The sequence below is a fragment of the Sorex araneus genome, chromosome X, assembly GCF_027595985.1.
Source record: "Sorex araneus isolate mSorAra2 chromosome X, mSorAra2.pri, whole genome shotgun sequence".
NCBI classification, from domain to species: Eukaryota; Metazoa; Chordata; class Mammalia; order Eulipotyphla; family Soricidae; genus Sorex; species Sorex araneus.
Window position 1 is genome coordinate 278,029,371 of NC_073313.1, and position 25,168 is coordinate 278,054,538.

At 41.3% G+C, this 25,168-nt stretch overlaps 1 protein-coding gene across 9 annotated transcripts; it reads right to left on the reverse strand.

Annotated features, from left to right (window-relative positions):
* Positions 1 to 4,611, reverse strand: CREBZF (CREB/ATF bZIP transcription factor). Of its 9 annotated transcripts, XR_008627346.1 has the most exons (5): positions 3,517 to 4,611; positions 3,234 to 3,311; positions 2,064 to 2,132; positions 1,292 to 1,408; positions 1 to 271 (listed from the first exon to the last, which is right to left on the reverse strand). XR_008627346.1 is itself a non-coding variant. In XM_055122231.1 (2 exons), the coding sequence occupies exons 1-2, from the start codon at positions 4,416 to 4,418 to the stop codon at positions 3,296 to 3,298; spliced, it is 918 nt and encodes a 305-aa protein (XP_054978206.1). In that variant the 5' UTR covers positions 4,419 to 4,611; the 3' UTR covers positions 1 to 3,295. The 9 variants fall into 9 exon arrangements, 1 of the variants encoding a protein (XP_054978206.1); XR_008627348.1 differs by lacking the exon at positions 1,292 to 1,408; XR_008627345.1 differs by having other exon boundaries at positions 1 to 1,408.
* Between the last annotated feature and the right edge of the window lie 20,557 nt (positions 4,612 to 25,168).

Below are 25,168 nucleotides of genomic sequence, written 5' to 3' on the forward strand. Positions count from 1 at the left end.
AAAGACAAAGAAAAAAGTGTAATTTCATTCCAAATTAACTTAGTCTCATGTATCTCTATTAAGTCTTTTAAGGATTCCAGAGAATCTTTTCATATCTCCATTTCTGGAAAGTGAAATTAGAAGTAATTTGGGAACTTGAAAATGGCATTCATTTTTTTTCAGCAGATGCCAATTTTTTGACCGACATGGCTCCCACAATTACTCTGTTACCATCAGTCCAGTCAGTTAACAGGTTGTAGGAAAAGATTCGTTTTTTGCAGACACTGCTAAGCTGTTTAAAGAGAAGAGAAAGAGATAAATTTAGTGATTATAAAATGGACATTTAAAATATTTTGAACACTTTCTTTAGGATTATATCAGGTGTGATTACATTTTAACAAATGTGGATTTTATATCTGGTCAAGAAGTGCAGAAACACTAAATCAGTATGATAAAAATAGGTCAGTATGATGTGTTAGTTTAATCACTGTATGAGTCCTGTCACCATCAGAAGACAAATATTTCAAAGCTAAAAGTTCTGCATCATTTTGCCATAGAGGCACAAAGAGGTTAAAAAAAACAAAACAAAAAAATCTCCTGAATATTAAATTTTTTTTAATCAATTACAAGATCACTAATACTAAAACTTTTAAAAGAGCCCATATTAAATTCTCGAGACCTTTGACTGCTAGTCATTCAGAACACAACTTTCTAAAAATAGTAAGACAACAGCTTCATATTAATCATAACTTTTTAATTAACAAGTAGTGAATAGGACACTTTTAAATATATTGTTTACTACACACTGAAATAAACAAATCTACTGCAAATTCAAAAACTCAACATTTACAGTAAAATGTGCTTACACATAAATATGACCAAATTTTACTTAAAGTCCCTGGTTAGATAGGTCCTAAATACATGCGATACCATGTAAAAAAACAAGACCATGAAGTTGATGTAAAAATGACAAAATCACTAAAGTCACCAAAATTGGGGGGGAGGGAGGAAAGGAAAAGAATGAAATGAAAACTAAGATGACAGTTAAAACACAAGAAATCTAACAAAGCAGCTTTAAAAATAGGCAACACTAATCTCCATTTTCAAAAGTTCTTAATCAAGTATTACCCCAAAATGCCATTTATAAAATGACAATCTAAAAATCTACACTTGGAATTTCAAAGCATCCCAATTCAGAAACCTTTGACTACCCCAACCCCAAAACTTTGAGTAAAGCAGGGAAAATAGCACAGACATTAGGAAGAAAATATTCCAAGGGAATGGCATTTTTTTTTAAGTAAAACGCACTTACTGCTTCCAGAACCTTTTAAGACCCACAGTCAGCATTAACAACAATCATTTTTTTCCTATTTTCATCCATTATGTTCCAATGTCATGTTAGAGATGAATAAATTCTTTGAGCACATAACTGAAAGATCAACAAACCTGGTTTTATTATGACACCATAGTTTTGTCATTGGTACTGCACAAAATTATATACAAAGAAATAGATACAAAATGTTCAAGTATTAATTTCAATTCAAGGCTTCTGTTTCAAAAAGCTACATTTAACATATTCCATAAAGATAGCACAAGTTAGTCATTTCAAATAACTTTTCCAACTACTTTTGGTTTATATATATCTATATCTATATCTCCCTATATAGATATATATATATAAAATTCAGTAGGCACTAAAAATTCATGCAGCTGCATTGTGAGGGGCTTGGTCCTGCACTTGTATAAGCAGGTTCATCACTCCAGCTTTTGAGTTTGGCTATTACCCATTCATGCTCAAGTGCAGTAGATGGTTTTTTTTTTTTTTTTTTACAAAATATGATGTGATGCACTGGAAACCAGAGACCAAGTTAGGTCTCAAATTGTATTACCTAGCAACAGAACATTTACAGGTGTGCAAGAACAAGAATTCCATTTTCATAACCAAATAACAGCAAAATAAAACATTTTATGTGTAAGATAACTTACATCTTTGGACTGCTGGAAAATACTTAATCATGAACAATTTAAAATAAAAGACAGCAGAAGCCCTGATATTACCTCTTTTTCCTCATTTCTTATACTACCTTTTAAAATAAAGCAGGAAATGTGGCCAGCAGCTGGTCCCGTCTCTTCTGCCCCAACAGCTGTATCCACTTTAGCACAAAGAAAAACAAGGATACTAAATACGTATAACTTTATCAAACAGTGATGTTTCACAAAGAATTTAATGCCTTTTATCCTGAAGTACTTCATAACTCAAGTCACACACTTGGACGACAGCAATTAGGAAAGAATTCAAGGGAAGAATATGTCCAGTCTTCGGAGAAAGTGTCAATTATGTCATTAAGTAGCCAGAAGCCCTCCATTTTCAAAGCAATTTGTAAATAGGACAAATACCCTTGATAATAAATAGCCTTGAGAATAAGATTCTTTGTGAAGCCTCACTTTACACGTTTTCATTCACATTTCAAAACCTTCTATATCTTAATCATACATGAATTTAACCTAAAATTTTAATACAACAAAAATAAAGGTCTTCAACAATTTATTCATACTCAGTGATAAGGTAATCACTGTGCTGGTCCTCAAAGGTCTCATTTACCATTCTTAGTCTTCCTTCAATTAACTAACGCGGGAGTCTGATTAGGCATGTTAACTTCCAACCTTTCTACTAGTGATAGTCAAATCTGTCCATCTTAAAAGGTATCATTTCTAGATCTTCTACTGAAAACTTAAAAAAGCATTCTTGGAGATATTTTAAGATTTCTGCCGGCTCCAGAGAAGTAACTATCGAAACTACCACATTTGTGCATGCCCCAGACTTCTTAGGAACCTCTGGAAAGTTGTTCTAAAACTGGAATTCCAATTTGCACCTTGTACAACTCGGAACTTCCATTCAACTTCACCTGTGTCACTGTCTCCAAACTGTTATCTCTATTAGCAGCTGTCAGTGTACAGTTGGAACCGATGTCATCCAAGGCCATGTCCACACTGGGGACAGAAGAGCTAGGTACACGCAAGTCTGAACAGGGGACACATTAACAGCTATTTCAACCAAAGAAGCATCTTCAAGACATGATTGACCAGCACAAGTCTGTTTCCAGGGTGGACAGGGCCCAAAGCAGATTTCCCCTCCCGCCTTCCAAAACAAAAGAGAAGAAAAAAACCACACACACACGCACACTTGAGATGTTGCCCATTAAAGTAGACTAAGCAGCCGAGCATGAGCGTTACGTGAAGAGATGGATCCTTACCAGGTTGGGAGGCGGGAACGACTGTTCTGTAACCCCTACAACGGAGCCTGGCAGGAAGGAAATCACCTAAAAAAGAAACTGTCAGAGAGATTTAATAGTCACAGGTTATCATCAGGAGCTGGCTACAGTGTCACATTCATGCTTTGAGCCTATCACTTAAAAGATTCAACATTACTTTTTTTTTTTTCTCCTCTGCCACGTGTCCGGTGCCGAGGTCCCACACACACTAGGGTGTTCTGCGTGTGAGGGAGTTTGGAGGGGGAAGGAGACTACTTGACCCTACATTTTCAGCGAGGACGCCGCCTTCCGGGCGCACGCGGCGCAGAACTCCACCGACACCTTGTCCTTGTCCACGTGCAGGCACACGCCGCCGGGTGCATCGTCGTCGGGGGGTCCCTCAGGCGGCCGAGCGCCCATGGGCCGCGCGTAGTCGTGGTCGCAGGGCGCATCGCGCAGCAGCGAGGAGGTGAGGCGCAGCCCCACGCCGCTCAGGCGGCCCAGCAGGCGCGCCAGGCCGCTCTCGTTGGCCAGCACGGCGCGCAGGTAGCGGCTCTCCTCCTGCAGCGCCTGCACGCGCTGGCCCAGCTCCCGGTTCTCCGCCCGCAGCTCCTGGTTCTCGGCGGCCAGGCCGCGCACGCGGCTCTCCAGCCCCATCACGTACTCCTTCTTCTTCAGGCGGTTGAGGCGCGCCGCCGCCGCCGCCGCCTTGCGCGGGCTCCGGGTGGCCGCCAGCCCGTCGCCGCCGCCGCCGTCGCCGCCGCCGCCCTTCCGCCGCCGCTTCTCGCCGCCGCCGCCGCCGCCGCCGCCACCGCCGATGCCGTTGAGGAGCCGCTGCAGCAGGTCGGCGAAGCGCTGCATCTCGGCGGCCGCGGCCTCGTCGTCCTCGTCCGCCCGCCACGGGCCGCCGCCCTCCGAGCCGCCGCCCGACGACGACAGCGGCCCGGGCGAGCCGGGCCCGGGCTCCGGGGGCCAGGCCGGCGGCCGCGGGTCCAGCAGGTCGGCCAGCTCCAGCCCCGACAGAAAGTCCATGTCCTCCGCCTCCTCCCCCGGGACACGGCCCAGCGCCTCCTCCTCCATCTCCCGGGGCGACGGCGCACGGCCCCCGCCCTCGGCCCCCGCCTCGCCCTCGTGGGCCGGGGAGTCCGCGCCGGACGCCGCCAGCAGCTGGCTTAGGCTGTGCCGCATCGGGCCGCGCAGCCCGAGCCTGAGCGCGGGGTACCGGGGGCAGCCCGCCCCGGGCACCTGGACCCCCCGCGCCGAGGCGGGGGGCGCGGAGGCGGCGGAGGGAAGCGGGGCCCGGCGGCCAGGCCCGAGGATGACTCGCCCGCGCCGCCAGACAACGGCCGGCCGGAAGTCAGACGACGAGCCCCGGCCCCGCCCGCGGCCCTCGCGCTCCACTCCGGTCCAGTATCTATCGCGAGACTTCAGGGAGCTTCGGGACTGGGAGGATTTGGTTCTGCAGTGACGTCATAGGAACAGCGGCAAAAATAACACCAGGCCCGGGATTTATTGAAAAAGTCTTTTCTCCACACTGACCTCGCTTCGTTGCTCTTCTCTAGCACTCACTTTCGAGCCACTCTCACTCGGAAGACCATTTAGATAGAAAATGTCTTTTTTTTTTAAAAAAAAAATAACTTTTGCTATTCTGTCTTGTAAGGTCCCACTTAAAATGCTCTTTTCCCTTTTCATTCCAATATAATCATTTTGAGACTCAAACACAGTGGTAGGACCATTCATAAAAGTTTTTTCCAAGTTTATTTCCAAATGTGCAGAATACATGAAAATACAGTATTTATTCAACTACACTACCCTAGTAAAATGAAACGTTTTGCCGTATGTGCTTTATCTGAGATTGCTTTTGCAGATAGAGCAATTGTTCTCATTTTTCCTCATTCATGGAAAATACTCCCCGCCCCCGCCCCCAAACTAAGTCGTCCCAGTTACGGACAAGGCAGATCTTTCAAACATGCTCCAGTGAGCATCTTTAAAGGTATAATCATTCTTCTTTATAATCATACTGTTAGCATGGAGAAAATTAACTTTGCTAGCATATTATCTATTACCCAAAACACAATAAAATCTCACTTTTTATCACTAATAGAAATTCTTTTTTAAAAGAATTTTTATTAGTGAATCACCATGAGGTACAGTTACAAACTTATAAACTTTTGTGTTTTGTATTTCAGTCATACAGTGATCATTTACCCATCCCTCCGCCAGTGCCCATTCTCCTCCACCAATGTTCCCAGTATCCCTCCCACCATCCCCACCCCATTGCCCACCACCCCACCCTGCCTCTCCTTTTGGTTGCTGTAGTTTGCAATAGAGGTATTGAGTGACCATCATGTTCCGTCTATAGTCTACTTTCGGCACGTATCTTTTTTTAAAAATTTTTTATTGAATCACCATGTGGAAAGTCACAAAGCATTCAGGCTTAAGTCTCAGTTATACAACAGTCGAACACCCATCCCTTCACCAGTGCACATATTCCACCACAAAGAACCCCAGGATACCTCACCTCCCACCCCCATCCCACCCCCCGCCTGTGTAGCTGATAATTTTCACTTTACTTTCTCTTTACTTTGATTACATTCAATATTTCCACAAAAAAACCTCAATATTACTGTTTGGAGTTCCCCCACGCCCCCCAAAATCAGACCTGCTGTAAAGGAAGCATTTGATAATTTGTTTTCGATTGCTGAGAATGAAGAGATATGAAGTCTTTGGATTTCTGCATTCCAGCATTTTAGCAACTAAATCCAGGGAAATCTCTGCCAGAAATTCCATCATTGCAAGCTCAAACCTCTCTTTAGTGGTCTTTATAAGATGGCAGTCGCCAAGCCTTTCCCCCTGGAAAGGAAAAGTGGAGAGAAAAAACCTTTCCCCTCCTGGGGTGGAATGGGCCATGGCTCAGTTCACAGTCTAGAGACATTTCTGCAAGAAGCTACTGGTACCAAAAGTGGTGTAGCTGGCCTCCGGGATCATGGTCATTCAGCAATGGAGAGGCCGCACATATGTGGCCACTCGGGTCACATCTCAGCAGAGAGCCTTGGCATGCATCGTTCAACCTGAATGTGTCCTCCCAACATCCTCTACTTGTTTCCTTCTCTGTCTGAGCTGCCTTTTCCCCAACATGCGAGGCTGGCTTCTAAGCTGGAGTTATCCTCCCAGTACTTATCTCTACTGTTCTTGGGTGTTAGTCTCCCATTCTGTTACTTTATATTCCACAAATGAATGCAATCTTTCTATGTCTGTCCCTCTCTTTCTGACTCATTTCACTTTGCATGATACTCTCCATGTTAATCCACTTATATACAAATTTCATGACTTCATCTTTTCTAACAGATGCATAGTATTCATTGTGTAGATGTACCAAAGTTTCTTTAACCAGTTGGCCACTCAGGTATTTTTCCAGATTCTGGCTATTGTAAACAGTGCAGCAATGAACATACAAGTGCAGATGTCATTTCAACTATACTTTTTTGCCTCTTCAGGATATATTCCCAGAAGTAGTACTGCTGGGTCAAATAGGAGCTCAATTTTAATTTTTTTGAAAAGCATTCATACTGTTTTCCAAAAGGGCTGAACCAGTAGGCATTCCACCAGCAGTGAAGGAGAGTCCCTTTATCCCTACATCCACGCCAACACTGATTGCTTTTGTTCTTTTGGATGTGGGCCAGTCTCTGGTGCAGTGTGGTGTGAGATGGTATCTCATTGTTGTTTTGATCTGCATCTCCCCGATGCTTAGTGATGAGGAACATTTTTTCATGTGTCTTTTGGCCATTCGGATTTCTTCTTTGAGAAAGTTTCTGTTCATTTCATTGCCCCATTTTCTGTTGGGGTTGGATGTTTTCTTTCTGTGGAGTTCAATCAGTGCCTTGTAAATCCTTGATATCAAACCCTTATCAGATGGATATTGGGTGAATATTCTTTCCCATTCTGTAGACTGTCTTTGTATTCTGGTCACTGTATCTTTTGAGATGCAGAAGCTTCTCAGTTTAAGGTAGTCCCATTTGTTTATCTCTGTTTCCACTTGCTTGGCCAATGGTGTGTCATCTTTAAAGATACCTTTAGCTTCAATGTTGTGGAGGGTTTTGCCGATCTTGTCTTCAATGTACCTGATGGATTCTAGTCTGGTGTTGAGGTCTTTTATTCATTTTGATATGACTTTTGTGCATGGTGTTAGGTAGAGGTCTGAGCCCATTTTTTTTTTGCATGTAGCTATTCAGTTTTGCCAGCACCATTTGTTAAAGAAGCTTTCCTTGCTCCACTTCGAATCTCTTGCTCCCTTATCAAAGATTAGATGATCATATATTTGAGGATGTGTGTCAGGCTATTCAACCCTGTTCCATTGGTCTGTGGCTCTGCCTTTGTTCCAGTACCATGCTGTTTTAATTATTACCACTTTTTTTTCCTTTTCTGGTTTGCCTCGATCCAATCCCAATCGAGGCTAGATGCTGCAGTTAGGATGACTAGCTAAACACATGCACAAGTTTCTATGTCTTGGGCTCTTGTGACTAGGAGGTCGAGTGAGGCTCAAGGCCAGGCATCTGGTGCTGACACCCTGTTCTAACTTTTCCCAGACATTCCCTTCTGCAGCACCTTGCTTTGGGACTACTTTGCAAGGTTGGGTCTTATCTGCTCCACTGCCTGTCGCCATGCTCCACAGTTAAACCATGTGGAAGACACTAAAAGATTAGGCTGTAGGTTTCTCACTCTTTTCTACGCATCCTCACTGGATGACAAGGAAACATAACTGAACTGTGTGCTTTTTTTTTTAGTAGATCTGTAGTGCAGCCGCTTCTCATATGGTTTCACTTGTGTGAACTTTTCTGCCTTATTTTTGCTTATTTATATTTTTGTTTTTGGCTCACATGCAGTGGTGCTTGGGGCTTACTCACTAAGTCTGTGCTCCTGGATCACCTGTGGTGGGGCTGAGGGGACCATATGTTGTGGTGAAGATTGAACCTGGGTCACTATGTGAAAGGCAAGCGCCTTTCCCGCTGTACTCTCTCCAGTCCCTGTCTTAGGTTTTTGAATTTGAATGTATTCTATAGATGGTTCCATATAAAGATTCAAAGTTAACCCATCTGTTCAAGAACTATTTTGATGGGGAAGGACAAATACCCATTATTGTGTGTGTGAATTCAATGGCAGAAGATTATAAAGAGAGCCTGGTAAATTTGCTTATCCTAATTATTGTTTTATCAGTATTATTAACAGAAAGCACAAATAACTTAAATGTGAAAATAACATTTTGAACATTTAGAAAAGTTGAAGCAGAAACAGAGTTACAGAAGTGAACTAATGATAAGTTGTTTATTTCATTCGATAATTTATGAAGGACTTTGATATATATGTGTGTGTGTGTGTGTATGTGTATGTTCAATTATTACCCAAAAGAAACCAAATAACATTACATTCGTTCTGTATTTTAGCAAGTCGTGAGGTTTGCAGAAATGACTCAAGAAGTTGAAGTGACAAGACCAGTAGACAAGCCTAAATGTGGTTTAACAGCTGGAAGACAGTACAGAAACCAGGTTCAGGCTGGTCCAGTTGGAGACAATTTGATTTTATGTCACATCATTTGTCTGCAATTAATCACCATATGTTTCTCTTTTGGGGGAGATAGGGAGTGAGCTTGTGGGGTCCACACTCAGCAGTACTTAGGGCTTACCTTGGGCTCTGTGTTGAGGGATCCCTCCTGACAGTGCTCGGGGGACTGTTTGTGGTGCCAGGGATGGAACCAGGGCTGGCTGCATGCAAGGTAAGTGCCTTAACCTTTGTACTATCCCTCAGGCCCCACAATTTGTGTCTCTTTTTCATTTTGGTTTTGGATCACACAAGCCTATTTTCTCAGTATTAGGTTTTCACTCCCAGCAATGCACAGGGCCACGTGGTGCCAAGAATTGAACCTGGGCCTTCTGCATAGAAAGCAAGTGCTCAGCTCACAGAGTTATCCTAGTCTAATGGAAGCTTTTTATTACATTTATCTGCTTGTTTTGGATTTGAGGACCACACCCAATGGTTCTCAGGGCTTATTACTGATTCTTCTCTGGGACCCTTGCTGGGAGTGCTCCTGAACCATATAGTGCCATGTGCAAGGGCTGACCTGGAGTATGCCATGTGCAAGGGAAGCACCTTACCCCCTTTTTGCCTTTCTGACACAATGAGATGTTTTTATAGGCAGAAAAAAATGGTGAGATAAGGTACCGAGTACAAAACCCACTTTGGTTGTGTACAAGACAGGCTCCCTATCTGCTGTACTGCCCCACCATTTATGGGGTACTTGAAGGCATGTCGGAATGTTGGTTCTATCAAACATCAGGCACATATTAATGCTGTTGAGGCCTATGCCATAGAGAGGCAAGATCAGGGCAAATGTTTTAATTGTGAGAGATCAGTCCACTTCCGCAAGGACTACTGGGCACCTCCAAACCGTGCCACTGTGAGAACGCCACCTTGGACCTTGTCCACGAGGCTGTAAGGGAAACCGTTGGGCCAGAGATTGTCCCTCTAATTTTGATGCAGCTGGTGACCCCAATGCGGGAAACTTGCAATAGGGCCAGCCCCAGGCCCCGAAAAATCAGGGGATGTTCCCAGCCACAGCCATTTTCCCCAATGTGGAGCTTCAGAGTTCCAGTCAGTAGAATCACTGCAACCAGCTATGGCAGGGAGCAATGCCTTGGATATTCCCTGCCCTGTGCCTGGTGCGGTGGTGCACCTTCCTCTTTTGTGTGTGTTTACACACACCATTTTCTTTTTTTGTTTGTTTTTGGCCACACCCGGTGATGCTCAGGGGTTACTCCTGCTGCTGCACTCAGGAATTACTCCTGGTGGTCCTAGCAGGGCAGGGGTGAGTGAGTGGGAGCATATGGAATGCTAGGGATTGAACTCAGGTTAGCTGTGTGCAAGGCAAATGCCCTACCTGCTGTACTATCACTCTGACCCCACAACACCATTTTATTTATTTTTCTTTTTTGGGGGGTCACACCCAGTGATGCACAGGGGTTACTCCTGGCTCATGAACTCAGGAATTACTCCTGGCGGTGACCGGGGGACCATATGGGAAGCTGGGAATAAAACCCAGATTGGCCGCATGCAAGGAAAATGCCCTACCCACTGTACTATCACTCCAGCCGCCACAATTTTCTTTTGAACTGTATAAAATGTGCATTTGTTTTAACCCTGTAAAGTTAAAATGAATCTGAGTTCTCTGATAACATAGATCTTTAGAAAAGTGTTGTTTTACCTTTGCACTTAGCAAGGAGTTTCTTACCCGTCTGGCCAGACAACTGAGCTGGCAGCTTCATGTCCACTATGGTGCCATGATATTCTGATTCCAGGCTGTACCTGATGGTGCTCAGGAGCTCTGTGGTCATGTCTACATTCCTTAAGTACCTGTGATCTGACTGATTTTTTTTTTAATTCGGAGACAGTAAAATGAAAGAAAAATGTGATTGAGGAGTGATAAATATTCATACCACTTATTGAAAGGCTTGTTACATAGTCAATAATTTGGTTTTGGGTAAATTACTTGATCCTCTATTTCTTAGTTGCCCTGCCTGAAGAGTAATTGTTCTGCTCTAAGGTTGGAGAGTAGATGAGTGGCAGTGTGGAAGTCAGGTAGGACAGTGAACAGCCTGGACAGAGTAAATGCGCTATAAATGTATCTACTGCTCCTTTGTTTTTGGTTTGGGGAAACCCAGTTCAGGAGCTGCACTCTTAGCAGAAGGGACTCTCGGCAGAAGTAGTCACTCTTTGAGCCAAACCCCTGGTGCCCTAAATAGTGTAGGCATCTCTGGTTTTCATCAATTCATTCGAAACATTTTATAAGATGTGAAATGAGTGGTCTTTAATCTCCCACTTAAAATGAGGAAGTGTGTCCAGAAAAATAAGTAATTTGCACAAGCCACACAACCAGACTTTGGCTAGGAATTAACTGATATTAATCTAGTGTAGCTCTGTTTTTGTATTCGTTTTTCCAAAGCCAATTATTTGAGTGATAATTGGAAAGGGGATACCATAGTGCAAAAGGAAAGATTGCATTTTTCCTTAATAGCTTCAATGAATGTCTTTTGTAGAATTGAGAAGCAGTCTTTTGATTTTATTCTAAACTTATTTGCATTGTTGGCGGGGGAGGGAGTAACCACTGGTGTACAGGAGTTGCTCCTAGCTCTGTGCTCAGGGATCACTCCTGGCAGTGCTTGAGGTAGGGGACCTATGATCAGTGATCAGACCTAGGTTGGCTGTGTGCAAGGTAAGTGCCCTACCCACTGTACCATTTCTTTGGCCCTTGTTTTCTGATTACAGCCCATCAGAGATTTTATGCAGTATTGGTTAACAAAGTTAATTTCATTAGTTATTCTGAAATTTTGAGTAAACTTGGCCTGTATGCTTTTGTTTCAGCAATACATTTTAAAACTTTATTGCAAGAATTTGACAGTACTGTTTTATTTGTTTATTTTTAATTTATTATATTATAAGGTAGTTCACAATATTTGATTGCTTTTAATTTTCAAACATCAATCCAACCACTACTAAACCTTCCCACCACCAAATTTGGAATATTTTCATCTTAAGACCCAATTCCTGTCCCAAAGCACAACCAAAATAATATATTTTGTATTGTCTGTTATGGAGAATCACTGAAAATGCTTACAAAAAAGTGTTCATATAGGAAACAGTATGAAGATTATTCTATTTTGGCAGGGGCCATTAATACATTCTTTAGGATATCACTAACATGTTGTTAAAGGTTGAGTGATGTGAGCTTTCCTATATATATGTTTATCACTGTATCACTGTCATCCCATTGCTCATCGATTTGCTTGAGCAGTCACCAGTAACATCTCCATTGTGAGATTTTTTGTTACTGTTTTTGGCATATCAAATACACCATGGGTAGCATGCAAGGTTCTGCCGTGCAGGCGAGATACTCTTTCTGGGATCTCTGGGCTCTCCGAGAGGGGCAGAGGAATCTAACCCAGGTCGGCCGCATGCAAGGCAAATGCCCTACCTGCTGTGCTATCGCTCCAACCCACATATGCATATATACATGAAAATATGTATATATGCATATATATATTTCCCTCTATGAAATATATATATATATACTCTATATAGCCAGTATTTCTGGTGCGTTTTAATCTTCCTGATCTATCCAGGGGTGATAGGGCAGTGTTGAAGTCTCCAATTACTATTGTGTTGCTCAAGATGTCCTTCTTAAGGTCTGCTAGCAGTTGTTGAAGGAATTTGGCTGGTCCCTCATTGGGTGCATACACGTTTAGGAGTGTGATTTCTTCCTGCCATACATATCCCTTGATTAATAAAAAATGGCCTTCCCTATCCTTTCTAATCTTTTCCAACCTGAAATCTATGTTGTCCGATGCTAGTAAGGCTAGCCCAGCTTTTTTGAGAGTTGTTTGCCTTGACTTTGAGTCTGTGTTTGTTCTGGTCATTCAGATGCGTTTCCTGCAAGCAGTAAAATGTTGGGTTCAGTCTCTGAATCCATTTTGCCACTCTGTGTCTCTTAATTGGTGAATTTAGACCATTGAGAGATTATTGTTATGGGATTTTGTGCCATCTTTGTGTAAGGGTTTGTTGTGCTTGTAGGGGTTCTTCTTGTCCTACAATAGCCCCTTTAGTCCTTCTTTTAGGTTTGGTTTTGAGTCTATGAAGTTCCTGAGCTGTTGTTTATCCCCAAAATAGTGTATCATTCCTTATGAGTTTGAATGAGAGTTTAGCCGGATAAAGTGTTCTTGGTGAAGCGTTCATTTCATTGAGTTCTTTCACTATATCCCACCATTGCCTTCGGACTTGGAGGGTTTCCTCTGATAGGCCTGCTGTGAATCTAAGGGGTGCTCCTTTGTATGCGATTTCCTTCTTCAACCTTGCTGCTTGCAGTATAGTGTCTCTATCTATGACGTCCATCATTTTAAGTATGATATGTCTTGGGGTTTTTCTGTTAGGGTCTCTTTTAGCTGGCACCCTTCGGGCGCCTTGAATGTGGATGCCTGCATTCTCCAGCTCTGGAAACTTTTCAGCAATGATTTGTTTGACTGTGGCTTTTTCGTTGGGGTTGATTCCCTGTCCTTCTGGTACTCCGATGATTCTAATGTTGTTCCTCTTGAAATCATCCCCTAAGACTCTGAGTCTCCCTAGAGCTTTTTTGAGGTCTCTTCCCATTGTTTGTTGTTGCCTGTGGGCTTCTTGCAGCTGATCTTCAAGTTCACTGACTCTGTCTTCCACTGGAGTCATTCTATTGTTAAGGGCAGCCAGAGAGTTTTTTTTTATTTCATCTACCGAATCCTTCATTTCTTTTTGTAGGTTTTTTATTTCTGCTCTCATTTCTTCTCGTATTTTCTCGGCTGTCTGTTGTAATGTTTCTGTCAAGTTAAGTTGTAAATCTTTCCATTGATTTCTTTGAACATCTTGAGGATTTCAACTCTGAATTCTTTATCAGAGAGCTCAAGTTTGCAGGAAACGTGTATTGAGGTTTCTGGACTCCTTTCATTGTCCTCCCTTTGCGGTGGGGATTTGCGCTGTTTCTTCATGTTATTGTGGTGGTATGGAAGAGGGACCTTGAAGATCAGTATCCTGTTCCCTCTTGTTTGCGAAAAAGGATTGTGGATGAGCTTGGTCAATGGTCCTTGCTTTTATATTTTCCCCTTCTAGAACATGGCCTCCTACTCAGATGTTCCTCTAATCCTTATGTTTTTGTGTTTTATTGTCCTATGGATTGCTCGGATGGTACTCTTGGACATGACATAGGTAATGAAGGCTGAGATAAAACAACATATTGATGGGTTTTAGGAGAATATCTGTGGCCGCGTTAGCATCCTCTGACCTGAAAAGAGGCCATGCCCACTTTTGCTTAGGCCACGCTCCCTGACGATTAGGCCATGCCCCTTTTCCCACAATAGAACACACCTGTGCCGGATGAGAGAATGGCTGAGGCGCTTGGGGGCAGCGTGCTGGCCACTAGGGCAGCAGTCCCCAGGGTGGGGGGGAGGGGAAGGACGGCTGGGGTGCTCGGGTTCCGAGGAGCAGGCTGAGCTAATTTCTTAATTTTTTAAATAAGAGAAGAGATTCAAATACCTAAATGACTTATTTAAACTTCTTTTCTTTAGAGACAGAGAACTATGCCTGGGAAACCACATATGTGATTTCTTTTTTCACAGCTCTTTCTACTCACCTTTCCATTTGACTTCAGAAACATGGGGCTATGGGGCTGGAGCAATAGCACAGAGGATAGGGCATTTGCCATCCACACGGCCAACCCGGGTTTGATTCCCAGCATCCCATATGGTCCCCCAAGCACTGCCAGGAGTAATTCCTAAGTGCATGAGCCAGGAGTAACCCCTATGCATCGCTGGGTGTGATCCCCTCCCCCCAAAAAGAAAAAAGAAACACCGGGCTGAATAGCCTCCTTCCTAACAATACATGTAGGAATATTACTGATTGTAAGAGAGCAGTAGAACTCTTACACTGTTTTAGAATTGGGGGGATTTTGTTCTTCACATTTTGGGGTTCAATTTGAGATTAAACAGAAATTATACCCCTTTGGACCCTGCTGTGGAGCGAGCATGATGGAAGAGCCCAAGGAAGCGCCCTCGAACTCCAAGCAGCCCACTGAACTAATTCCGGCATGGGACCAGAGACCCCACGGTGCGCTGAAACAGTGGGAACCGGGCATCCCCCAATTCTTTTAACCTCTCTCTCTCTCAACTCCTCCCTCCTGAGCACAGCGCAGGATCCGCGGTTTTCCTGAGCACAAAATGGAGACGCCGAGCCTCTCTCTAGGCTTCTCCATCTTATGAGCACCATAAAAGGGTAAAAGTTTATAGTGATGTTATTTCTGGTTGTACTTTCCCTGGACTTTATACAGAAACCCAAAACCGCGCGGCCGCAGCAGCGGCCGCGCGACCTAATGTCATCTTAGCATCAGCAATATGTAATATGTCCCTTTTTAATGGGTCGGACTTTTGTGGGAGATCCTAACAAGAATAGTAAGTCTGTTGCTGAAATATTGAAGGCAATCAAAGTGGTAGCCATCTCTCTAGACTGAACTAAGCTATATCCCCACGCCAGCTGAGAAGAAATTTTCTTCTTTCTCGGGAAGAAACGCGGCGTGTCGTCAACTACAGTGTGATGTCCATTAAGCAAACAGACCTGGTGGCGTGGGAATGGGATATAAGGGGAAAAATTATGTACATGGAACAGTGGGACGCTGGTGGAATCTCGAGCCGGAGCCGATACCAGCGCAAGACCATTGGTTCCAGAAACTGCTTGCAGACACTCTACTAGTCTATCAACTAAGCCAGAGCCCCACGCCTGCCGATGACGGGAAATAACCATCCTTTTCGGTTTTTTTTCCCTTGTCAGGCAGCGTGGCGATTACTAAACAGGCGTGAACTCGGTGGCGCGGGGCAAGGGGGAAAAAGAAAAGTTATGTAACAAACAGCGGGACTTAATATCTCTATATTCTTAGCAGTGGAGAACTATCAAATGCCTCCTTGGCAATAGGACTGCTTTCCTTTTTTGGGGGAAACCCCAACAACGGTAGTGAGTTGTGTGTTGAAACATGGAATGTAATCGAGATAAGGCATAAACGAAGTGAAACTTATCATGTACAAGGGTGGGGACTGGGGAGGTGGGAGGGGGTGGCAGGTATACTGGGGGGGTTGGTGATGGAAGATGGGCACTGGTGAAGGGAAGGGTGTTTGAGAATTGTATAACCGACATAATCCTGAGAACTATGTAACCCTCCACATGGTGATTCAATAAAATTAATTAAAAAAAATAGGAAAAAAAAATAAATAAACAGAAACTATACTTTTAACTCATGAAAAAATTAAAAATATAAAAATATAAAAAGGTTATGGGATCAAAAGGTACGCACTTAGAGTTATAGATAAGTTGTGGGGATCTAATGTACAGCATGGAACTAGGTATTTTATTACACATTTTTTATATTTTATTGCATATATCAGAAGAATTAATAATGTGGCTCTGATAAGTTGTTATTTAAGAAAACTTCTTTTTGTTGTTGTTTTAACTTATGTTCAGTCCATTCTGGCTCATTATTTTTCTGCTAGTCTTTTGGTTTTAATACTGCATTTTAATAAGGTACTATGATGTAGGATATTGTTAATGATATAAAACTATCATTTTATAAATGATATAATGCTTAAATTGTTCCAACACCACACTTACTATGAGTGACTACTTCCCTCCACCAATGTCCCAGAAGTCCTACTCATCCACCATTTCTTCTACCTTTACTGTGTCTTAAAAATTTTTTTTAATGTGTATATATGGGAGATTTTGAAGCAACTCTCAGTGATGTTCAGATTTACTTCTGATTTTGCTCAGAGATCACTTCTGCCAGTGCTTTGGGCACATTATAGAATGCTTGGGATTGAACTGAGGTAGGCTGCATGCATGCCTTATTTACTATACTACTTATCCAGTCCCAATTGGGTATTCTTATTTCCCACATATGAGAGAGCTTATTTAATGTCTGTTATGTTTCATTTTTACTGACATAACTCAGCATGATACCCTCAATTTCTTTCTAAAGAGAGACAATTCTCATAATTTTATTCTTTCTTACAGCTTCATTGATTCTATTGTTTAAATTTACCACAATTTTGTGATATATTCATCTGTTGTTGGATTTTGGATTGTTTGCCTGGCTTGGCTATTATAAGAAGAACATATGTGTGTATATATCCTTTCAAATTAATTTGGGGGCTAAATGTGAGGAAGTGGTATTCCTGGGTTATACGGAAAAAAATAACAAATGTGCATGTTGATGAGGTTTAATGTGAATCGTTTTTAATGTATATAAATATTTAGACCTAAAATAAATTTTATAGAGAATCATAACTAAATTATATTAATTTATACCTATTAACAATAATTTTCCTTTAATGGTGGTTTGAGATGGACTTTAAAGGTGGTTCCTTTAATTTTCCTTTCCTTTAATGGTGGTTTGAGATGGACTTAGGATCAATATTTTAAATGTCAATTGTACCTGAGAAGTAATTATAGAGTGTGAATATTAGATTTTAAATTTTCTTTGCAAGTAGAAATTTCTGTCTTGTTCTTAAAAGCAGGGGAAATAATACTTCTTATAATCATATTCTGATAATTACAAATTTATAGAAAAGGAAATGAATATTTTAGTGAGCCCAGTTTTGGGTTAAGAACAGAAACATGATGTATTTACCGCAGGGAAAATATTTAAGGAATTCAGAAAAGCTTCAGGTAGACACTAGAAAGAACAGACAAAAAAAACAATGTACCTTCTGGCCAGCTTCCTCTCAGGCTTTATTTCTCACTACCAAATGCAGGTGTCGAGTTCTCCAATGGTCACTTTAAAAATGATATCACATCATCTTTGACTCGTGTTTATGTCACATTTTCATGTGGCAATTCTGTGACTTGTAGTTCAAATGTCCAAGAAATGAATTTGATTTGTTGTGTTCTTTTTCAGAGGAGACCTTACATTAGAGATTCTGGGCAGTTTTTAGGCTGCGCTTTCTTAAGATTCACCTTCCTCAACTTTCATTCTCATTTAAAATATGGTTGAATGTATTTCTGATGGAGTTGTGGGACAATGCATCTGTGATTCTCCCAAGAATGCATACTCTTCTCCTATGTCTCTATGTCTTAAAATAGACTGGGACCATCTTCTAATGTGGAATTTGATTTTGTTCATTGACTCTTCTGTTAAAGAGTTATTACTCTTTAAATGGCAATCAGTTTCTCCTCCCCCCAGTACATTTATCTCATATGAATAAACCTTATGATAAAAATATTCACATTTCATTTATATAATGGCCAAAGAACACTTATTTAGTAAAGCTCAATATCACTGTTATCAAAATTAAATATAAATATTCATAAAAGTGCCTATGTCACTGGAATAGAAATATAAAAGTATTTTTACTCATATTGATGACATTTTACTAAAGATGGATGTATATTTTTGGTACTACAATAACAATTTCTCACTAAGTATTCAGATTTTCTAAGATTAATGAAATTACAGGCAGATGAGAAAATTGTCCATATGGAACAAGTAATTCTTTTGAGGTGATTAGTACCTGTTGTTGTTCAGGGGTCACTTCTGGCACTGCTTAGGAATCATTTGTAGTTCAGAGAAATGAACTGGGATCAGCCAAATGCCTTAATCCCTGTACTCTAACTATCTCCAAGTAAAATTATTTTTAATTCTCCATTTTAATTCTATATGTTTGACCTGTCACCACTTCTGTAAATTGCAAAGCTTAATCTCCTAGAGCAAGTTATAAGATTACAATGACAATTATAAAAAGATATTTTGTAGTCTTATATCATATAGCACAGTACCGAACAAAAGTTGTCATTTAGTAAAAAAAAAAAAAAAGCTTTTAGTTTTACTGTAGCTATCATCGTGATCTCCTGTGCATTTTTTTTGTTTGTTTTTTGGGTCACACCTGGCGATGCACAGGGGTCACTCCTGGCTCTCTACACTCAGGAATTACCCCTGGCAGTACCCGGGGAACCATATGGGATGCTGGGAATCGAACCCGGGTCGGTCGCGTGCAAGGCAAACGCCCTACCCACTGTGCTATCGCTCCAGCCCCTCCTGTGCATTTTTGGAAAACTGCTTAATGTATTGAAATATCTAAATACATCACAGTTCCCCAAACAAACAAGTCAATCAGGCAGAAGGGGGTCATCTTTTTAGTGATTTGTCTGATTTAGGTATCAAACACTATTGGCCTCCTAGAAACTATTCAAAATGATTTCTGTTCCTTCGACTTTCTGGAAAAGCTTAATAAGTATAAAGCCTTTTAAATAAATTTTGTTTCACTTGAAAATTTGGAAGAACTCATTAGAAAACTGGGTACCATCTTTTGGTTTTGTGGAGACGTTTGATAACTATATTAATTTCTGTTAGTATTTGGATTATTTATATGATCTGCTTCCTCCTTACTAAAACTTACAATGTTGTAGGAATCCAAAGCTGAATTTTGTTCTAGGTTATCCAATTTTATAGCATTTAATATTTCATAGTAATATTGGATACTCAAGATCCCTCCCAGTACCTTACCTGTCACCCTGACAGGCACATTTTAAAGTTTGATAACGTGGGGGATGGTGTTTTCAATGTAATTGATTCTGGTTTGAATTATACCTCATGAGATGCACAAAGCATACCAACCAACATACCCAAGATCCCTTGCACCCTATTACTTCCTCTTCTTATCTTTTTATTCCCCCCTTGTTTTCTTTCCTTCTCTGTCTTTCTCCCTATACTCTGGGATCAACAGTGATCTATACATCTCCTCTTTACTACATCTCATTCCCTCATCCGGGTATTATGTATACCATAAATGATATCATCCTGTTTGTCCTTGTTCTTCTGACATGCTTCACTCAACATAATATCTTCCAGTTCCATCCAGGTTGCAACAAATACATGGTTTTATCATTCCTTACAGTCATAGGATTCCATTGTGTATATACCACATCTTTATAATCTATTCATCAGTCATTGAACACAATTTAAAAAATAGCTCTTATATTCTCGGATATAGTTTATAATGTTTTTGATGATTTTCACTTTTATTATTTCTGTCCTTCTCCTTATTTGGGGGTCGCTTTGTTGTTCTATTCTAGCAACTTAATAGGTATAGTTATAGTATTTACTTGGTTTTTTTTTTTTATTCTAGATAAACACTTCTCTGGAGCAATAGCACAGCAGATAGGGCGTTTGCCTTGCACACTACCGACCTGGGTTTGATTCCTCTGTCTCTCTTGGAGAGCCCGGCAAGCTACCGAGAGTATCTCACCCGCATGGCAGAGCCTGGCAAGCTACCTGTGGCGTATTCAATATGCCAAAAACGGTAACAACGAGTCTCACAATGTAGTGAAGGTCGGCCGATGAGGAATTTATCTGGCTCCGGCAGGGTGGGTCTTACGGATGTGACCTCTGGGTCGCTGGAGATTGGGGGAAGCAGGTGGTGGATCTCTGTCTCTGGATCCCGTTGAGCCTAGAGTCCAAGATCACAAAGTTCCGCATTCCACAATCTGTGGAATTTCGCTCATGCTTGAGGCTTGGCCCGAACATTCCGAAAGTGGCTTGGTACATTTGGTATAATTATAATCACATGTATATGATTATAAAATCATCTTGATATATAGTTCTTTTGGCCATCAAATAATATTTATACCTGTTGCTTATAAACTTAAAACTTGAAGTCTATGTTATTTTATAAGTAGAGCTGCCCCAGATATTTTTATTTGCTTATGAAATTGTTTTCTATTCTCTTACTTTGATAAGCATAATGATTTTAGGTTTTTTTTAATTGGGTGGGGGCACATATAGTAGTGATCAGGACTTGCTTTTGTTTATGTGCTCAGGGATCACTGCTGGTGGCACTTAGGGACCATGTTCAATACTAGGGTATACTGTCACATGCAAGTCAAATGCCTTAACTCATTTCTCTCTGTCCCTTTAGCATTCTACTTTGAACTCATTTATTATAACTGTTCATTGTGTCTCTTTTAAGCAATAAAAAGTTAGGTTCAGTTTTTGGATCAGTCCAGCCACTCTAAACCTTCCAAGTATTGAGTTCAGGCCACTAATATTCAGTAAGATTACTGAGATGAAGGAATTTATTGCCATCATTTCCTAGAAATTACTAGTGCTCGTGAAGTTAGCCTACATTTAAAGGATACCCATGTCATTCTAACAAAGTTTATTTAATGCATAAATTTATTTATATTTTACTTTTCCTTCAATCTTTGGATAAAGCATTCTTTTAGAATGTTTATTCGTTCAGCTGTTTTCTCTTTCCAACTATTCAAATCTGGCCTAAAGTGTTTCATTTTATAGATCTATGAACCTTATGGGGTTTCCACTATATGTAAATGTTTTCTTTAGTCTTGATGATCTTACAATTCTATATCTAGGGTTTTTGACATTTTAATTAATATGCTATGCATCTTGTAGTTTTGTTTCTATTTGCAGTTTTTGGGGATACTGTATAGCTGAAAACTTCCTCCAACTGAGATAAGTCACACAATCTCTCCATCCTCTTCCTAGTGGTCATTTATAATTTGGATACAGTTACTCTTGAATTTATACTATAGTTCACTGGTGTTTTCTTTATTTACTTTCATTCTTTTTTTCTATAGTCTTTACCTTAAGTTTCCAAGCCATCCCTTTGGGCACAGTAATTTAGTTGTTCCTTGGCTTTAGTCATTCTCTTGCTGGAGACTTAAACGTTTTTAATTCACTTACAAGCTCTTCAGTTGAGTGACTTATAATTGCAGCTTTTTTATACCCTCTCTCATATGTTCTTTGTTGTAGCTCAGTGTTATCACTAACTTAATCCAATGAAACAGCTTCACCATATTCAGTCTGAGGTCATCATCTAAAAAGTTAGAGAGCTAGTCAGCCTCACCATATTCACTCTGAGATCATCATCTGAAAAGTTAGAGAGATAGTGAATACTAGTGAATACTCAGAATATTATCATCCCCACATTATTTTTAATGTACTCCTTTACTCTGCTGGGCTAAAGGCGAAAGTCTAAGGGAGAAAGTCTGATTTTGTGCAAGCTCAGGTAGCAATCAATTCCACCCAGAATCAATGCGTCTGTGTTTCAAGTGTACCCAACTATTGAGATTCTGCAGCACAAATTAACACTGATTTCCTGCATACAGTTTCCAGTGCCTCATATTGGTTCTATAGCCTGTTCTTAGGTTTGGGCATCCCACGCATCAATACCATTCTTCCATTGCAGGTAAGGATTTAAAAGACTATGAATGAATATGCAGCCTACAGTTTTCAGTGAGTGCGTAGTACTGCCATAATCTGTGACACATCCCTTCAGCATCTCTGCAACAGCCACTACCACCTCCCCACAATCAATTCAAATTATTCACCTCTCCCCTAAACCTTTAGCTTTGCCTTTCGGTTAGGTTTCAGTATAGCAGTTCCTCATGTGGAAACTTTCAGAGCTTTTTTCTGGTTATTGCAATGGACTTCCTCTGTAGAACAATTTATGTAATCCTTTGGTTGCTGCTGTTTGTTACATTTTTGACCTGGTGTCATTTACTGGGCTCCCATTTTTATCATTATTTTTTTAAAATGTATTTTATAAGTCTTATGAAGCAAGGTGCACTTGAACCACCAACTATACACATTACACCAATATTAAAATGAAACTATGGAGATTGTAAGTGACTTAATCTTCTAAGACTTTTAGTTGGCAATAAGTTATGTTTGCTTGTATGTTTTATCTTTTTATGCCATATATTAAATCCACATAAGAAAATATTCTCTGCTACTGAATCACAACCCCATACCTAGGTGTTATTTTTAGTGTATGATTTCTGCACAAAGTTTATCTATAATTGTAATTCAGTGACTTCTTTGTAAGTATCCATGTAGTAACCTTTTAAAATCCAGTCTCAAAGATATTTCAATTTGGAAGTTCTGTGAATACTGGAATTTACCATTGCTGTTTGTATACTCCTCACCCCCTCACACTTTCTCTTTTGTTGCTATCGTCATTGCCATTGTATGAAGTCAGACATCTATATGCATTGTTGGCAAGACTCAGCCACAGTGCATGCCAGGGGTTGCACCCTGATCATAGCGCTCACACTTTTTTCCTTTGGCTTTGGCCCACAACCAGTGATGCTCAGAGATCACTCCTGGTGGGTCCAGGGGATCATTTTGGGATGCCAGTGATAGAACATAGGTCAGCCTTGCAAAAACAAGTGTCCTGCCTGCTGTACTATGTCTCTGGCCCCTCACACATCTTTTTCTAATTTCAGTGTTTGCACATGCTTTATTGAGCACAGGAAATTTCTATTTAAAATGTTCCAGTTATGGACCCTCTGCTCCTAAAGACTTTGATTCCAGAGGTCTTCTAACCCATTTTGGCACCAAAGTGGCTTCTTACAGGAATGCACTGGGACTGTGAGCTGGCCTATGCAATTTCTGGCAGAATTTTCCCTGGACTTTATACAGAATTCCTAAACCATGAGACTTAACATCTCTTAATTGTCAGCAGTGTGAAACGGTTCCTTTTTAGCAGGTCTGACTTTGTGGGGAAACTCCAAACAATAACAGTGAATTTTTTGTTGAAATATTGAAAGTAATCAAAGTAGCAGCCATTTCTCTAGACTGTGAACTAAGCCACAGCCCCACGCCGGCCAAGAAGAGGAAATATCACTCTTTCCCGGTTGTTTCCCATTTTCGGGGAGAAATGAGGCATGGAGTCCACCATATTATGAGGCGCAAGAAGGGGGATGAGAGAAAAAAAAAAGAAGGAAAAGGCAAAGAGTTATGTACTTAGAGCAGTGGAACTACATATCTCTTCATTCTAAGCAATAGAAAACTAATTATCAAATGCTTCCTTGGTAGTAGGGCTGTCTTTCTTGGGGGGAAAACTCCAACAACAATAGTGAGTTTTGTGTTGAAATATGGAATGTAATCAAGGTAAAGAGAAAATGAAGTGAAATTTATCAGTTACGCAGTTAGGGGTGGGGGCAGGGGCGGGAGGTATACTGGGGTTTTGGGTGGTGGAATATGGGCACTGGTGAAGGGATGGGTGTTTAATATTACATAACTGAGACATAAGACTGAGAACTTTGTAACTTTCCACATGGTGATTCAATAAAATCAATAAAAATAAAAATCAAAAATAAATTAAGAAATAAAATGTTCCAGTTACTTCTAGATTCTAGTTACTTTTGCATATTTTGTGGTATTACTGAGATCCCTTATTGTGTTTTGGTGAATATGGGTGATCCCAGAGATTGAATTCAATTTACCACTATGAGGCTATATTTCTCAAGATTTAAGAAACTGTTTCATTTGAAACAGTTCTTATAGGTAGTCAATATTTTAATAGCTTAAGCAAAGCCTGCCTTAATATATATTATAAATGTATACCCAGCATTGAGAATACAGTCTTGCATGTAAGATAAATTTGACTTTTAGAGGGCCGAGCGGTAGCACAGCGGGTAGGGTGCTTGCCTTGCACATGGCCAACCTGGGTTCAATCCCCAGTATCCCATATGGTCCCCTGTAAAAATACTATCTGCCAGGGACGACCAGGGGAAGAGCCCTGGCTGCTCTCCCTGTCATCCACCCCCAGGGTTTGAGGGAGGTCGGTCCCAGACTACTCCGGAGCGACCCAGGCCGGGCCATGGGGTAGAAGGTGGAGGAAACAAAGGCCAAGCCAGTTGATTGATCAGTTGCCATTTATTCCATTCTGTCCACGCTCCTCTTCCTTCCTAGCTCCTCACTCCTCCATCCTGCTCTCTGGATTCTGCTTCACTCTGGATTCTCCTTCTCCACTAGTCTCTCCCCCACTTGTCTCTCCTCACCTTGCTCCCTAGGCTACACACAGTCAGGTAGCAAAATCAACATAAGAAAGCCCTTCCTGAGGGCCCGCCATTCCAAAGCCAGCAGGAAAAATACCTCTTAAGCTTTTTCTCCTTTCCCTAGTCCAAGAACTTATTCACATCTTAATACTAGTTATTTTTGCATGGACATAGCAAGAGATACATTGAGGCTTGCAAGGCAGCTCTCCTGGCAACATCTTGCCACAGATTTAGACTACAGTACTCAGCCCAGATTATTCATTCCTAGCAGGGTCCGAATCTAGTTTTTGTTTTTTGGATCATGACAACATTTGTCCATGACCAAGCTCTTAACTTGTAGTTAAGCACTAGGCGCTTTGGCCAGGCCCATCTAGATGCCAGGGTAGCACACAACCTACCGCTTGCCCTGGGTTCGGCTCGTCCCTCGTCGGGACCCTGATTTTGGGGGTACTAGGAAGTGAGGGCAACTGAGGCTTAGGTCGAGAGAACAGATGCCCAGGAGGAAACTATCATGCAGAGTCAAATGACTC